At 38.3% G+C, this 17370-nt stretch overlaps 1 protein-coding gene across 2 annotated transcripts; it reads left to right on the top strand.

Annotated features, from left to right (window-relative positions):
- The first annotated feature begins 1118 nt into the window (after positions 1 to 1118).
- On the top strand, positions 1119 to 15651 carry LOC145037088 (uncharacterized). 2 transcript variants are annotated; one of them, XM_078985658.1, is made up of 2 exons: positions 1119 to 4546; positions 15591 to 15651. In XM_078985658.1, exon 1 carries the CDS (start codon positions 1232 to 1234, stop codon positions 4508 to 4510), a length of 3279 nt encoding a protein of 1092 aa, XP_078841784.1. In that variant the 5' UTR covers positions 1119 to 1231; the 3' UTR covers positions 4511 to 4546; positions 15591 to 15651. The 2 variants fall into 2 exon arrangements, with proteins under 2 accessions (XP_078841784.1, XP_078841783.1); XM_078985657.1 differs by lacking the exon at positions 15591 to 15651 and adding an exon at positions 8511 to 8595.
- The last annotated feature ends 1719 nt before the right edge of the window (positions 15652 to 17370 follow it).

Below are 17370 nucleotides of genomic sequence, written 5' to 3'. Positions count from 1 at the left end.
AGTCCTTCCTGAAACAAACTATAACAAAACAAATACAACAAAAAACAAATACGTCTAAAATTAATAAATAAATAAATAACCAAAGGATATATAATCCGGGCAACAACAATGAGAAGTTTGAAGATAAAGATGTTCCATAATTCAACAAGATTCTTATATATTGACCCAAGTAAATTATATGGTACCAATAACATTTTTAGAAACTGTCATGTGTTGTTGTGTAGGATTCCTCTTCGTGGGTTTTCGTGATGTGAGCTTTGGTGATATTTCTTCTCGTGCGTGTGAGTTTGGTGTAGTGTTCTTTCTGTGGTGTTATGTGAAATGGTGGAAAGTGTCACATTTTAATAAAATTAATAACATTTTAAGACACTTTTTATTATTTTACATGATTTAGAAAGATAAGTAGGAATAAAAGTAGGAGGTTATACAATTTCTCATCTGCAAATGCATATAGTTAAGGGTTTGATTGCAGCGGTTAAAGTGGATGGTTACAGCTATAACAATTTACTTTTAATTGATAGCTTTTCTCAATTTCATAGGCCTAATTAAAAGAAGCTCAATTGAGGTGTTGCTACTCTAATCAATTGTAACATTGTATATTTTTCAGCTTCCTGCTTCACTTGTTTTGTATTTTAACAAATGTTGTAGCTTTAAAAAAGATTTAATATTAATCATAATCATTAAAATTTATTATAAAACATATTTTTCAGAATGATTATTTAACATTCTATATTTTTCCCCTTCACTCCTTGGAAAATTCGTTGATGGATGTGGCTACTACTCGAGGTCATTTTTGGTAGGCCTTGTCTGGTCCTACTAAAATTAATCGTTCCACATTAATTCAATTATGTTGAATAAATAAAACCTGGACCAGGTCGCACAATAACAATAAATTTCTTTGAAATCGATTAAATTAGGGTTTTTTGTAATAACTCTTCATATACTTTTGTCAACCAAATGATCAATCAGTGAGACAATATCATGCAGCATCCCATCCAAAGAGAAAAATAATATGTCGATACAAAATTGTGCATTTATTTCAATTTCCAAAGTCTTCCACGACCTTTGAGTTTACTTCAAAGTCTTCCATGATATTAATAGCTTATCTTCATTTCTGGTTTTATAAAATCAACTGCTTTCTTTCTCATCAGAACCCATCACTTCATCATCATAACAACCCATCTTTTCACTTCCTTCTTTTTTTCTAAACTAAACTGAATTCCGGTTGATAATGGGGAATCAATGGGGATTCGGGCTCCATCTCATTTTCATAAGTATTTTTTTGTGTGCAACCACTTATACGTGTTTGGGTTTTAATAATACGAGTGTAATTTGCCCTGAGCAAGAGCGATTTGCTCTTCTGAAGTTCAAAGAGAGCGTCCAAGATGACTTTGGAATGTTGTCATCATGGATTGGCAATGACTGTTGCAGGTGGGGAAGAATCCAGTGTGATGCTGTCACTGGAAATGTGGAAAGCCTTCATCTCAGAGGAGATTGGGATGATGTATTTCTTCCTCAAACGCTATACTTAGTTGGAAATGAGGTGAGTTCTTCTTTGGCAAATTTGAGTCATTTAAAGTACTTGGATATGAGTTGGAATGATTTTAAAGGAAGTAAGATCCCTGAGTTCATTGGATCCTTGAAACAACTTACCTATCTCAATCTCTCGGATGCTGGTTTACAAGGTATTATTCCTCCCCACATTGGAAATCTTTCTAATTTAGAAGTTCTTGATCTGAGTTCAAACCGAGAGCTGATGGTAGATGATATGGCATGGATTTTTGGCCTTTCATCACTCAAGCATCTCGACTTGAGTTTCATCAATCTTTATAGTGCAAAGCATGTGCATATGGTGTTTTACATGATTCCTTCCCTAGAAGAGTTAAATTTGCATGAATGTGACCTTTACTTTTCTGATCTTCGTCATTCTCATAATTCGAGTAAAATACTTCCCAAAATCAAACACTTGGATCTTGGGTGGTCCAATTTCAATGGACCACTCCCTCGCCTTTTGCAAAACATGACATCCCTTGAATGCCTGGATCTTTCAGGCTTTAATCTTAGTTTGTCATGCAGCTTTGCAGACTTGCTAAAAATGATCCCTTCTATCTCAGAGATGCATTTGACAAATTGTGGGCTTCAAAATACACATCTATCTTCCCCTCGTCTCAATTACACTACACTTTCTAACCTCCAGCATCTGGATCTTACAAATAATCTGATTGAAGGCAAATTTCCATCTCTTTTAACAAACATGAGTTCCCTAAAAGTCCTTGACCTTTCCGAAAACATGTTGAATTCATCGGTACCTATTATGCCTAACCTCATAGAGCTTGATCTTACTCAGAACACGTTCAAGCAGATTGAGCATACTGGAATCTTGAGAATGTGTCAACTCAAAAAAATGAGTGTGTCATACAATCCTTTTGAATTAGAAACGATTGAGTCTCTAAAAAATGCATCAGAATGCTCCAGATATTCTTTGGAGAGGCTGAAGTTATGTTCTAGTTTGTATGATATAATTCTGGAATCACTTGGTAGATTGGCAAATTTAAGAGAATTAGATCTATCAAACTGCAGATTGACAGGTCCAATCACCGAATCTATAACAGGGTTAAGATTTTTAGAAGTATTAGATCTATCTGATAACCCGTTAACAGGTACAATTCCAGAATCACTTGGTGGATTGGCCAATTTAAGAGAATTACATCTACCCAACTGCGGATTGATAGGTCCAATCCCGGAATCTGTAACAAGGCTAAGATTTTTACAAGTGTTAGATCTATCTCATAACCAGTTAACCGGTCCAATTCCAGAATCTCTAGGAAGACTTGTTTCATTACAATCCATTTCGCTGACTTCAAATAGATTAAATGGGACAATTCCGGTGTCAATTTCACAACTTCCAAAACTCCATTCTGTAGATATCTCTAACAATTTTTTAGAGGGAGTAGTTTCTGAAGCCCATTTTGCTAACCTTTCGATGTTGAAGCACTTGGATACATCTTCTAACACTGGATTAACTTTCAACGTTTCACATGGGTGGATACCTCCATTCCAGTTGGTTAGTTTCAGTTCTTGCAAGATAGGAAGCGAATTCCCACAGTGGCTTGAGAGTCAAACGACGCTTATTAAGTTGACTTTGTCCAATGCAACAATTTCGGGACCTCTGCCCACATGGTTGCGCAAGATGCACATCAAGTTCTTAGATCTCTCTCAGAATAAACTCATTGGTCCATTGAGAAACCTTCCTAATGGGGGGAAAATTCATGTGTCTAGATATCCATTTTATGCGGGATTATTTCTGCAAGATAACCTTTTCAATGGGTCGATTCCAACGTCATTGTGCAGAAGGATAGATTTGATCATTCTTGATCTTTCTAAAAATAGGTTAACTGGAAAAATTCCCAATTGTCTGAAGAACCTGCAAAACTTGGAGGGCATTAGATTTAGCTCAAACAAGCTGTCTGGTAACATTCCTAGATCTATAGCTCTTTTTTCTTCATTATTGCTTGGGTTAAAATTGAATGACAATAAGTTTAGTGGTAAACTTCCACGAGAATTAGGGGATATACAAGGTTTAACTATCTTAGATTTGGGTGATAACGAATTCTTTGGACATATACCAGAATGGATTGGAGAAAAACTTCAAGATTTGATGGTTTTAAGGTTGCGTGGGAATAACTTCATGGGTAGAATTCCTCGATCTGTGTGTAACATTTCAGAACTTCAAATTTTGGATGTTGCATACAACAACTTAACCGGAACCATCCCCCGGTGTCTAGGAAGGTTGCATGCCATGGTATCAGATACTGGTGGCAAGAGTGGTGGTAGTGACGATCTTGAAAAGGAATATGTGAATCAAGTCATGAAAGGTGTTGATCGTGTATACACAACAAGTTGGAAAATAGTTTTCAATATGGATCTTTCAAGCAATCAACTTGTTGGAGGTATACCAGTCGAGCTAACTGCTCTTTCTATGTTGATGGGTCTCAATTTGTCTAATAACCATCTAACTGGGTTTATCCCACACAACATTGGAAACATGACATCATTGGAATCTCTCGACTTCTCAATAAATGAGTTGACCGGGATAATCCCTCCAAGCATGGCAGCTTTAAACTTTTTGAGCCGCTTGAATTTGTCACACAACAACTTGTTTGGACAAATTCCAAAAGGAAATCAGTTGCAGACCCTTGATGATCCATCAATATATCTTGGGAACAAAGATCTATGTGGAGCACCATTGCCAAAGAACTGCTCAGGTCATGAAGATCCAACAACGTACAAGAAGAAATATGAAGCGCCTGTTGAGCCTGCAAAGTTATGGTTTTACGTGGACATAATTTGTGGTTTTGCAACAGGGTTTTGGGGTGTTATTGGAGTTTTGTTGTTCAAGAAGCAGTGGAGACAAAAGCTTTTCATGTTTGCTGAGGAAACCATAAACAATATATACATTGCAATGGTGGTAAGAGTTGTCAAGATGAAGAGAGGAGGAGAAGCCTTATAGATAATCTGCAGTGCAAGTAATTCTTGAGTATATACTGTAAGTAATGATTTTAATTACTTTATGTTTCTACTACTGTGCTTATCTATACTACTATTTGTGTTTTATATCTGTATGATATTTGTATCATGGGTTTTCTAAAGTATCTAATTTGAAATTTTTGTTGGATTTGATATTAATACAAGGTCAAGTTCCTCTATTAAATTATTAAGGAATTTAATTCCGATGTAATTCACAAATCAATGAGTGGTAGGATTTCAACTTGAAATACCCTTCTCTCCCACTTATCTCAATTATGTGTGTGTTACTACTACTAGTTGTAAATCTATAAAATGTACTTAATCACTACTAGACAATGCTACTCAGCTAGGCAAGTGTACTTATTCGTTTGACAGTATAGGGATCGTAAGAACGGGTTGTCAAACACAAGGGGAATGGGTATGCTTCTATATTAAAATATCTGATACTAATTAAACTAAACAATAATATTGAGGGGGTTTCAAATTTTAAAGTTCAAAAACTTCTAACATCAACTTTGAAATAACTAAATAGCAAATGATCACTTCTAACTAAGAAAATTGAACAGATAAACGATTTCAAACGTGATTTAAAGAGTACTTATGTTTAGATTCTATTCACCTCTCTCCTATGGTTTATTTCGTTAGCAGTGTAATGGAATTATTAATTGGTTACATAAGTGTATATTGACTACTTATCTTTATAACGCCCCAAAAATTCATAGTAAAATTTTCATTTTAAAAACATTAAACCATACAAACGATTTGTTCCAAAACCAATCAAAAAGAATATATCAATTAAACATCATAGTAAAAATCACAAATAGTCAATGCAGAAAACACTGGGGGATGCTATGCAATCATGTCGAGCTTTTCTCTTTGGAACTGGAAGTACCTTAAACCATAAACATAAAAATATTAAGCACAAAGCTTAGTGAGTTTCCCAAAATACCATATATCATATATAGAATAGACAATGTTATGTGTCAACCATAGTCTTACAATTATTGTCATGCCATGAGCCGTATCATGGTCTTTCCTTGCCAAGCCAAGGGCCAAAACCCGGTTCTTACAAACAAGTTCCAAGAGCCACATCCTGGTCTCCATGCAAGCATCACAAACACAACTAGCATCCTACATATAACTTATAGGATCTAGACCCTAGTATGGCATACAATTTGTAGGGAGCCATATCCAAGTATTTCATATAATTTCCTGGCACCACTGCCTGGTCTTCCTGCATAACATAATCCAGTGGGCCAGCATTGGTTCCTTCGACCCATAAGTATAGTGAGGAGACGCACCTCGATCGGTAACGGATAAATCTCACACACGAGCCGTTGGTGCTAAAGTCTCTCCCACTAACAAATCTACAAACCAAACCTTCATTAGAAATTAAGGTAAATACTCCAACTTAGCAATTCCAAATACCAAGATAAATCCTGATTTGGGAAAAATACTGTGACAACCCGAAAATTCTTCCATCACGATAACTCGTTCCTGTCAGCAAAACCCGTCTATCTTTCATTTTTCCGTTAACATTTTGGATTAGCTCATTTAATTTAAGACTTTTATAATGACCTCGTGAGTGTCCAAACCCATTAGAAACACATAAAAACACCCCATATTATTAATTGGAAAACTTTTAGTTTCGACCGCGTCGGGTTACGACAACTTAATCGGGTACGACCAAAAGCCCCATTTAACGTCAGTATCGGGTAGAATTCCACCGAGCCTCAAACCCGAAACATATATAAGGTTGAGTGGGCTTCATTTGAAGCTTTTCCACTCTCTCTCTCTCTCTACTCTCTCTCTCTAAAAATTCAAGTCTTGATCCAAAATCGCCCATTTCAAGCCCCAAATTGGTATGTAATCCTTCCTAGCTCATAGTATAACACATTTAGCTTTCAAATTCGTGTTTAATTCATGAAATAGGAACAAAAACATGTGTTTATAGCCCTGGAACACCCTTGGGCCGCAAACACACATAGATGGGGTTTTTGAGCCTCAAAACCCTTCCAAACCACTTTTGGAGCTTAGATATGACTTAGGGGCTTACAATACTGGACTTAGAACACCAAAAACTTATCATTTGAGGGGTAAACATGAGTTTACGGCCCAAGAACATGCTTGGACCGTAAACACCCTTTCATAGTTCGTAAACCCCTTTTAAGGTGTTAAAATGCCCCTTAAACACCTCCTAAGCCTTCGAATAAAGTTTAGAACCATCCAATAATGTGTTAGGGACCTTAAACATGCAAGAAACCATCTCCTTAGGAGTTCACGGCCATAAACCCCCCAAGGAATGTTTCTTGGGCCGTAAACTCCTATAGGTGGTCAATTGGTGCCCTAACTTCCTTCCATGGCTTGTACTTTGGACTAGAAACTCTTGTAATTGACCTATGACCACCAAAACACATTAAGATTGGGTACATAAGAGTTTATGGCCGTAAACTCCTAGTTTACTATCATAAACTCCTCAAATGATCCTTATGTTGTTCAAATTCCATTCCAATGCCTTAAAACATAGCCTAGCATTACCCCACAAGAGTTGTAAGACCATTTAACACCCAAGAACACCCCCACCATGAATTTACGGCCGTAAACTCATGGGGAGTTGGTCATTGGGCCGAAAACTCCATTAGGAGTTTACTCTTGAAGAGCAAACTCCATATTCAAACCATACACACCCTTAGATGCTACCCGGGTCACTCCTAACACTTGGAATGAAGTGTTTTCACGTCTCGGAGTGTATATTCTCAATTAATTAGTAGTTCAAAGCCTAATTAGCTACAATTATGTATCTTTTCATATTACATAGGAACCTCGCACGCGTTCAAGCCATGAACTGTCATTTGGCATCCTAGCCGACACCTTTCCTGACCGGTGAGTTCATACCCCTACACCTTTTTCCGTGGTTTTTCAATGTTTTCAGGGGGGAATACAAGCAAAAGTACAATAATATCTTGTACTTAAACTTATTATTTCACTTGATATGTTTCATATTTCGTATACTTTTAACACTGGAAATCGTATTAACTAACTGTTTGACTTGCAGAGTTAGTTTTCAAACTAACTGCAAACCTTATTATATAGTGTTATACAGTATAGTTTACCAATGATTTTCCACTTCATTTATGTTAAAATCATTAACCTAGAACATTAGAACACGTCCTCGGTAACACTCCACAGAGATACGCGAGTGGAGGACCCCCTTTGTAACCAGAATCACAAACAGGATTTTTCGCATTATTACTTGTAAATTTGTTAATCTTAATAATTGGAGACACATCCTCAGAAACACTCCACAGAGATACGTGAGTGGAGGACCGACCCCGTACCTAGAATCTCTTGGAAGGAGAGCATGACTTGAGTGTATAGATCTATACGGGATTGACAACCCCGCACCTAGCTGCTAGCTACAGTCGAACTGAAAGGTTCAAGGGTGACGAAAGTCATAAAATGATGATGGACTACTTATTGCCATATTTAGTCTAGCGTATGGTTATGGAACTCGCAATTTAGATAACAGAGATTTACATATTGGTAATAATGAAATTAGTAGGCTAATAACTTTAAGAATTAGTTTACTTCCCACATAATAGTTTTATATATGTGTTAAAACTAACATACATTTCAAGGATAACCAGGCTTTCAGGAAACTTCACACAAACACTTTAAGTATGGTAGATACTTGTACATTACATTCAGAACCGGTAACCATCCACAAACCTTTAAGGAAAATAAGGGTTTTTCCTGGGATAACATAACTCGTTTTTAACTAGATCATGTAGTAACCAGATAACAAACTGTTTTCAACCAAATTGTGTAACAAATGGATAAACAAACTTTACATATAATAAAATATGGGATTTTCTTCGATAACAAGTTCTCAGAAAACTAAAGGAAACTTGTTCATTTTCAGAAACAAACCGCTTATGAACTCACCAGCTTTCTGTTGATTTTTAAACTGCTTGTATTCTCAGGTTCTCCTTAGACAGGTATCTCGCGTCCTTTTTGCAGAAGACGAAGCAGATGGAATTCACATCTTTACGTTTATTTAAACTTATGTATCTATAAAACATGTATTACTTTGCTTTTCTACTTTCAAACAAATGTAATAATTCTATGTAATGTAATGTTTTGCGTTTACTATGATTACTATGTACATTGGTTGTGATACTTTGCATGACGTCCTCCGCCCCGGAACGTTTCCACCATCGGTTTCGGGGTGTGACAGATTGGTATCAGAGCCCTTGGTTATAGTGAACTAGTATACCAAACCTTACATGGTATAAGACTATAAACACTAAGGGGCCGAAGTCCTCTAAAATAAAAGTATACTTTAAAATATAAGTATTTTTCAAGAATATACAAGTATACCTAGTCACCAGAATCCGTAACTACGAGTAGAACAAAACATAAGTAATTGGGTGTTGTATGCTGCGGTTAAACTTGGGCAGTTATGTAGTCGTGTCTAGGGTCAATATAGCATGATCAACTATATTCATTCGAGACACGGTCGACATGTGCTTGGGAGTGACTGTGGTATGTAGCATGCCTAAAACTTACCTAATATCCAAACAATGAATCATCGTCGCAACGAAACATAAAATACTATAGGAGTATTTTAACCAAAGTCGATTACATTGTAGAAATTCATTCCAAGTGTTGCTACTCATTCCTTCCTTAGCGATAGTTTATCTTCTTTGATAACCCTTTCCTGTATTATCGCTTAGTGGAACATTTAATCTGTCATAATGAGATATCTCTGGTTTCATATCTCATTATTCAATTCAGAGGACTTACCATCCTCTTTTTCCTAATTATTTTAGATCATCATGCCTCCAAATAAAGGACCCAATTCTAGGAACAACAACCCTCCGCCACCACCTCCTTCTCCATTCGATCCTGTCCTATTTCAGGTAGCTGTTACTGCTGCAGTGGCGGCTGCAATGGCGCTATTGAACCCTAGCAGGTCCAGTGGACCAGGAAGTAACATTTATCCCCAAAACCATGAAGATGATCAGGGGCACCAGAATGAGTGTGTTGAGAGTAAGAAGACTATCTGTAAAAAGCGAAAGGGTCAGAGTTCATAAGGATCCTCCAAGAAGCACAAAACAGTGGCAGTCCAAGCTGCTACTACTCCTATCGTTGCGTCTACAGCTCAAGCACCTACCACTGGGTATGATAGTAACCTCCCTTGGTGCAACAGGTGCAATTACCACCACCGTATCCCTGGCCCATGCTGTGAGAAGATATGCATCAGTTGTGGCAAGAAGGTCCATCTTGTGCAAAACTGCAGAGAACTGGCTCAACCAACCAATCAGGCTTCCGGAGCAAGTGTTGATCAGGTCTGTTATGGTTGTGGAGAATTCGGGCATTTCAAGAGGAACTGCCCCAAGGCAACAATAGCTAGCAACGCCAGGAAAGTTCTAGCTATAAAACAGGAGGAGGCAGTCGTCGATCCCTCCGTCGTTGCGGGTACGTTTCTTCTCGACAATTCTTATGCTCGTATCCTTTTTGAATCTAGTGTTAAAGAAGTTCTTATTAGTCATTCATTCAAATATCTTCTTAAACATAGTCCTCGTCTAGTAACCGAAACATTTACCGTCGAGATGGCTAGCGGTGAGAAAGAGAAACGCTAACGACATATTCATAAGTTGTACCCTTACCCTAAACGATCATTCCTTTCCCATTGACCTAATACCAGTTTCCAGAAACAGCTTTGATGTTATCGTTGGCATGGATTGGTTGAATCCCAATCATGTTGATATCCTTTGTTATGAAAAAGCCATCCGTCTCAACCACCCCTCTAGTCAAACTCTCATGATCTATGGTGATAAACTCAAATCCAATCTTCGCATCATTTCCAGCATCAAAGCTCAAAAGCTTCTGCGAAAGGAGTGTCATGAATTCCTAGCTCATGTAATCAACGAGAAACAAGAAGTTAAGGACCTTGAGAGCATCCCCGAAGTCAACAACTTTCCTGATGTCCTTCCCAAAGAGCTCCCGGGAATTCCTCCCGATCATCATTTCGAGTTTCGTATCGACCTAATTCCTGGAGATAATCATGTAGCCAAGTCTCCTTATCGCTTAGCTCCAGCAGAAATGCAAGAGTTATCCAGTCAGCTTAATGAATTGCTCGACAAAAGGTTCATCAGACTGAGTTCCTCACCCAGGGGAGCCCCGGTTTTATTTGTGAAGAAGAAAGATGGATCCTTTCGGATGTGCATAGACTACCGTGAGTTGAACACGTTGACCGAAAAAAACCGATATCCTTTTTCCTTGAATAGATGACCTTTTCGATCAACTTCAAGGAGCCAGTTACTTCCTGAAGATAGACCTTAGATCAGAGTACCATCAGCTTCAAGTTCACGAGAATGATGCTTTCAAGACGGCGTTCAAGACTCGATATGATCACTATGAGTTCGTAGTGATGCCCTTCAGTCTAACCACTTTCCTTGGTCACGTAGTAAGCAAGGGATACATACACACGGACCCTTCCAAAAGCAATACGATAGAGAATTAGTTGTCACCGAAGACACCGATAGAAATCTGTCAATTCTTGGGTTTCGCCGGCTATTATCGCAGATTCATCCAGAAATTTTCTAGAATTTGCCAAACCCTTAACCACTCTGACGCAGAAAGGTGTACCCTTTTGTTGGATTGAGAAACAAGAAACCACATTCCAAAACATTGAAACGAGCCATGTGCAGCGCGCCTATCCTGTCTGTCCCAAAGGAACAGACGATTTCGTTGTCATCGGAGATGCGTCTAATCAGAGTCTAGACTGTGTACTTATGCAGAGAGGAAAATTTATCGCTTATGCCTCGAGACAGCTGGAGACACGCGAAGTTAACTACACGATTTACGACCTGAAGTTATGAGTTGTGGTTTTCACACCGAAGGTTTGGAGACATTATCTCTACAGAACTAAGTGCACGATCTTCACCGACCATAAAAGCTTGCAGCATATCTTCAATCAGAGAGACTTAAACATGAGGCAGCGGCGATGGGTAGAACTACTCAGTGATTATGAGTGTGAAATCCACTACCACCCAGGTAAGGCCAATGTGGTAATAGATGCCCTGAGCCAAAAGGAGAGTTCAAGCCGCAAAGCGAAGACATTGACAATGACCATCTATTCCCACTTATCCGTACAGATCTGAGAAGCCCAGTTGGAAGCCCTAAAACCAGAGAACGTGTTGAACGAAGCTCACAAGGTTAGATACTCTGTTCACCCAGGTTCGGACAAGATGTACCTGGATATCAAGAAAACAATATTGATGGTCAAACCTGAAAGCCGAAATCGCAACCTTCGTGGGCAAGTGTCAGACTTACGCCAAGGTAAAAGTCGAGTATCAGAAAACCTCGGGTCTGCTCCAGCAGCTCGAGATACCTGAACGGAAATGGGAGATGATTACCATGGATTTCATCACCAAGTTACCCAGATCTCCGATTGGGTACGATACCATATGGGTAATCGTCAATCGTCGGACAAAATCTGCTCACTTCCTTCCGATTAAAGAATCTTTCAAGATGGAAAGACTCACACGAATCTACATCCAAGAGATAGTCCGACTGTACGGTGTACTTGTGTCCATTATCTCCGATCGAGATAGCAGGTTTACTTTAATATTTTTAGCAGTCCCTTCAGAAAGCTCCTGGAACTAAACTGGATACGAGTACAGCTTACCATCCTCGGATAGACGGATAGAGTAAGAGAACTATCCAGACCCTGGAAGACATGTCGAAAGCATGATTCATCGATTTAGGGAAGTCGTAGGACACCCATTTACCCTTGACCGCATCATCATAGACCTGCATCAAGACTGCCCCATTCGAAACCCTTTACGGTTGCAAGTACAAGATCCCTTCTGTGCTGGACCGAGGTAGAAGACACGCATCTAGCCAAAAGACAATTCCCTGACAGTACCCTCTCTGGTACTTAAATCATCCACGAAACCGCCGAGAAAATCATCCAAATCCGAAAACTACTGAAAATTTCACGAGTCAGATAGAAGTATACGTAGATAAATTACGAAAACCCTTAGAATTCCATGTTGGAGACCATGTCCTGTTGAAGGTCTCGCCCTGGAAAGACATTATACGCTTTGGAAAGCGCAGAAAACTTAACCCGAGGTACATAGGACCTTTCGAGATCCTCGCTAGGATCAGTCCTATAGCCTATAAATTCCGACTACCTTCAGGACTTAGCAGCATCTATCCTATATTCCACGTCTCCAATCTTAAGAAGTGCTTAACTGATGAAATCCTAGTAACCCCTTTTATGAGATCGAGATCAACCAAATTCTAAACTTCATGGAAGAATCAACCGAAATCATAGATCTAGAGATTAGATGTACGACACAAAGTCGTATCCCGATAGTGAAGGTTCGCTGGAATACCATGCGAGAACCCGAGTTCACTTGGGAGCACGAAGACTCGATTAAACAGAAATAACCACGTCTCTTTCCAAACCCATGATTGTGTCATAATTCTAAATTTCAGGATGAAATTCCCTCTAACGGGAAGATAATGTGACAACCCGAAAATTCTTCCTTCACGATAACCCGTTCCTGTCAGTAAAACCCGTCTATCTTTCAATTTTCCGTTAACATTTTGGATTAGGTCATTTAATTTAAGACTTTTATAATGACCTCATGAGAGTCCAAACCCATTAAAAACACATGAAAACACCCCAAATTATTAATTGGAAAACTTTTAGTTTCGACCGCATCGGGTTACAACAACTTAATCAGGTACGACCAAAAGCACCATTTAACGTCAGTATCGGGTAGAATTCCACCAAGCCCCAAACCTAAACCATATATAAGGTTGAGTGGGCTTCATTTGAAGCTTTTCCATTCTCTCTCTCTCTCTCTACTCTCTCTCTAAAATTCAAGTCTTGATCCAAAACCACCCATTTCAAGCCCCAAATTGGTATGTAATCCTTCCTGGCTCATAGTATAACACATTTAGCTTTCAAATTCGTGTTTAATTCATGAAATAGGACCAAAAACATGTGTTTAAGGCCCTGGAACACCCTTGGGCCGCAAACACACATAGATGGGGTTTTTGAGCCTCAAAACCCTTCCAAACCACTTTTGGAGCATAGATATGACTTAGGGGCTTACAATACTGGACTTAGAACACCAAAACCATATCATTTGAGGGGTAAACATGAGTTTACAGCCCAAGAACGTGCTTGGACTGTAAACAACCTTTCATAGGTCGTAAACCCCTTTTAAGGTGTTAAAATGCCACTTAAACAGCTCCTAAGCCTTGGAATAAAGTCTAGAACCATCCAACAATGTGTTAGGGACCTTAAACATGCAAGAAACCATCTCCTTAGGAGTTCACAGCCATAAACCCCCCAAGGAATGGTTCCTGGGCCATAGACTCCTATAAGGTGGTCAATTGGTGCCCTAACTTCCTTCCATGGCTTGTACTTTGGACTAGAAACTCTTGTAATTGACCTAGGACCACAAAACACATTAAGATTGGGTACATAAGAGTTTATGGCTGTAAACTACTAGTTTACTGTAATAAACTCCTCAAATGATCCTTATGTTGTTCAAATTCAATTCCAATGCCATAAAACCAAGCCTAGCATTACCCCCACAAGAGTTGTAAGACCATTTAGCACCCAAGAACACCCCCACCATGAGTTTACAGACGTAAACTCATGGGGACTGGTCATTGGGCCGAAAACTCCATTAGGAGTTTACTCTTGAAGAGCAAACTCCATATTCAAGCCATACACACCTTTAGATGCTACCCGGGTCACTCCTAACACTTGGAATGAAGTATTTTCACGTCTCCGAGTGTATATTCTCAATTAATTAGTAGTTCAAAGCCTAATTAGATACAATTATGTATCTTTTCATATAACATAGGAACCTTGCACGCGTTCAAGCCATGAACTGTCATTTAGCATCCTAGCAGACACCTTTCCTGACCGGTGAGTTCATACCCTTACACCTTTTTCTGTGTTTTTTCAATGTTTTCAGGGGGAATACAAGCAAAAGTACGAGAGTATCTTGTACTTAAACTTATTATTTCACTAGATATGTTTCATATTTCATATACTTGTAACACTGGAAATCGTATTAACTAACTGTTTGACGTGCAGAGTTAGTTTTCAAACTAACTGCAAACCTTATTATATAGTGTTATACAGTATAGTTTACCAATGATTTTCCACTTCATTTATGTTAAAATCATTAACCAAGAACATTAGAACACGTCCTCGGCAACACTCCACAGAGATATGCGAGTGGAGGACCCCCTTTGTAACCAGAATCACAAACAAGATTTTTCGCATTATTACTTGTAAATTTGTTAATCTTAATAATTGGAGACACATCCTCAGAAACACTCCACAGAGATACGCGAGTGGAGGACCGCCCCCATACCCAGAATCTCTTGGAGGGAGAGCATGACTTGAGTGTATAGATCTATACGGGATTGACAACCCCACACCTGGCTGCTAGCTACAGTCGAACTGAAAGGTTCAAGGGTGACGAAAGTCATAAAATGATGATGGACTACTTATTGCCATATTTAGTCTAGCGTATGGTTATGGAACTCGCAATTTAGATAACAGAGATTTACATATTGGTAATAATGAAATTAGTAGGCTAATAACTTTAAGAATTAGTTTACTTCCCACATAATAGTTTTATATATGTGTTAAAACTAACATACATTTCAAGGATAACAAGGCTTTCAGGAAACTTCACACAAACACTTTAAGTATGGTAGATACTTGTACATTACATTCAGAACCGGTGACCATCCACCAACCTTTAAGGAAAATAAGGGTTTTTCCTGGGATAACTGAACTCGTTTTTAACTAGATCATTTAGTAACCAGATAACAAACTGTTTTCAACCAAACTGTGTAACAAATGGATAAACAAACTTTACATATAAGAAAATATGGGATTTTCTTCGATAACACGTTCTCAGAAAACTAAAGGAAACTTGTTCATTTTCAGAAACAAACCGCTTATGAACTCACCAGCTTTATGCTGATTTTTAAACTGCTTGTATTCTCAGCTTCTCTTTAGAAAGGTATCGCGCGTCCTTTTTGCAGAAGACGGAGCAGATGGAATTCACGTCTTTAATTTTGTTTAAACTTATGTATCTATAAAACATGTATTACTTTGCTTTTATACTTTCAAAAAATGTAATAATTCTATGTAATGTAATGTTTTGTGTTTACTTTGATTACTATGTACATTAGTTATGATATTTTACATGACGTCCTCCACCCAGGAACGTTTCCGCCATCGGTTTCAGGGTGTGACAAATACAATTTTGCCCTTCTAAGTCCTTAATCCCTCACAGTTAACCAAACGTCAAGGTGGTCAAAAAGTCAATGGTCAACCTTTTGTTGAGTAAGATGTGGCATATATCTTAATATATGTAGGGCATAGTGTCTTATCCAGCAAACAAGCAAGAATCAAACTAAGTTGGATGTTGCCCAGATTACGTTGTGCATACGACATTCCTTGACAAACTTTATTTTTTGCACTTAATACATTAAGACCTTTCACTCAAAGTTCAGATCTGATTCATATTAGCTCCATAATGGATAGAGTTTCCAACTTTATCCATTAAGGTCGTCCAAACAACCAAGATCTAGCCTTCAGGTCTCAAAGGGACCGAAAATTCATCTTTCTTAACTTAATACATTAAGTCTAGGTCTCCAACCTTCATATCTGAATCATTATGATGTTTAGATGGATAAAGTTTCCAACTTTATGCATAACAAGATCACAAACTTTCAATATCTAAACTTTATGCACTAAAATGACCAAAAAGTGGGAAGTATGATAAATGACTAGATCTATGAAACCAATGAGCAAGTTAGAAGTTTTTTACTTACAATGGTCCAGGAATGATATAACCTTGTTGGATCTATATGTGAACTCTTCTTCTAGACACTTTGACACCACCTTGCTCTTCAAGATTCAACCTTCCAATGGATAAATAAGCTCATAAATGATGCCAAGGATCAAAAATATAAGTGAGAGGATGTTAGGGTTTCTCAATAAATGATCTTAGGTGATGGCGGCTGGTAATGAGAGGGTTTCCCATAAGTTGCAGCCCTTAAACATGGTTCAAAACCAAAGACTTAGGGTTTTGATCTACCCAGATTATGCACTGTGTAACATAAATTATGCCCTACGTAATTCATTAAACTCGCATCCAAATTCAGCAAGTTACACTATGTGTAATTCAAAAGTCCCTAATTTCCACTTCAACTCCAAACAACCAAAACTTCTTCATTTCAAGTCCATTTTCGGCGTTCTTATATGCACGCAAAGGTGTTGAGGGGACCCGCAATTCTATCTAATTAATTGTTCCCAATCATCTACTGAAGTAAAACCTTAATTCATGCAAGAAGCTCAATCTATAACTTTCCCTTTTCTTCCCTTTGGGGCCAGCTTACGAATCAAGGGTTTAGACCTCACAACCAATGTGCTCAATCTTTAATAAGATCCAATTTTACTTTCTCAAATACCAAAGCCTTTTCATGATTGAATTTCGGTCCACAACTAGAACTAAGAAATCATCTGAAGCAAGGTGTTACAACTCTCCCCCACTTAAATTAGATTTCTTCCTCGAAATTATTCCTTACTACCTCCACCGCCACACTAGTCTACCATCTTCCAATATTGTTATTCAAGCCCATTCTTAGAAGAAATCACCCATATTGATGAACAACTGAGCATTACCACTATGTCCTCGGCTAATGAAAGAAAACCCAGCTACTTTGCCCAAAAATTGGAAACCCTAAACAGTGTCTGACTTCCCAACAAATAAAATCATC

The sequence above is a fragment of the Lactuca saligna genome, chromosome 3 (genome assembly GCF_052625555.1).
Source record: "Lactuca saligna cultivar CGN05327 chromosome 3, ASM5262555v1, whole genome shotgun sequence".
Taxonomy (NCBI): Eukaryota; Viridiplantae; Streptophyta; class Magnoliopsida; order Asterales; family Asteraceae; genus Lactuca; species Lactuca saligna.
Note: the sequence above shows the minus strand (reverse complement) of the source record. Positions and strands in the feature narration are given on the sequence as shown.

Coding starts and splice junctions, on each gene's coding strand:
- LOC145037088 (XM_078985658.1), top strand. CDS start 1,232: ATGGGGAATCAATGGGGATTCGGGCTCCATCTCATTTTCATAAGTATT.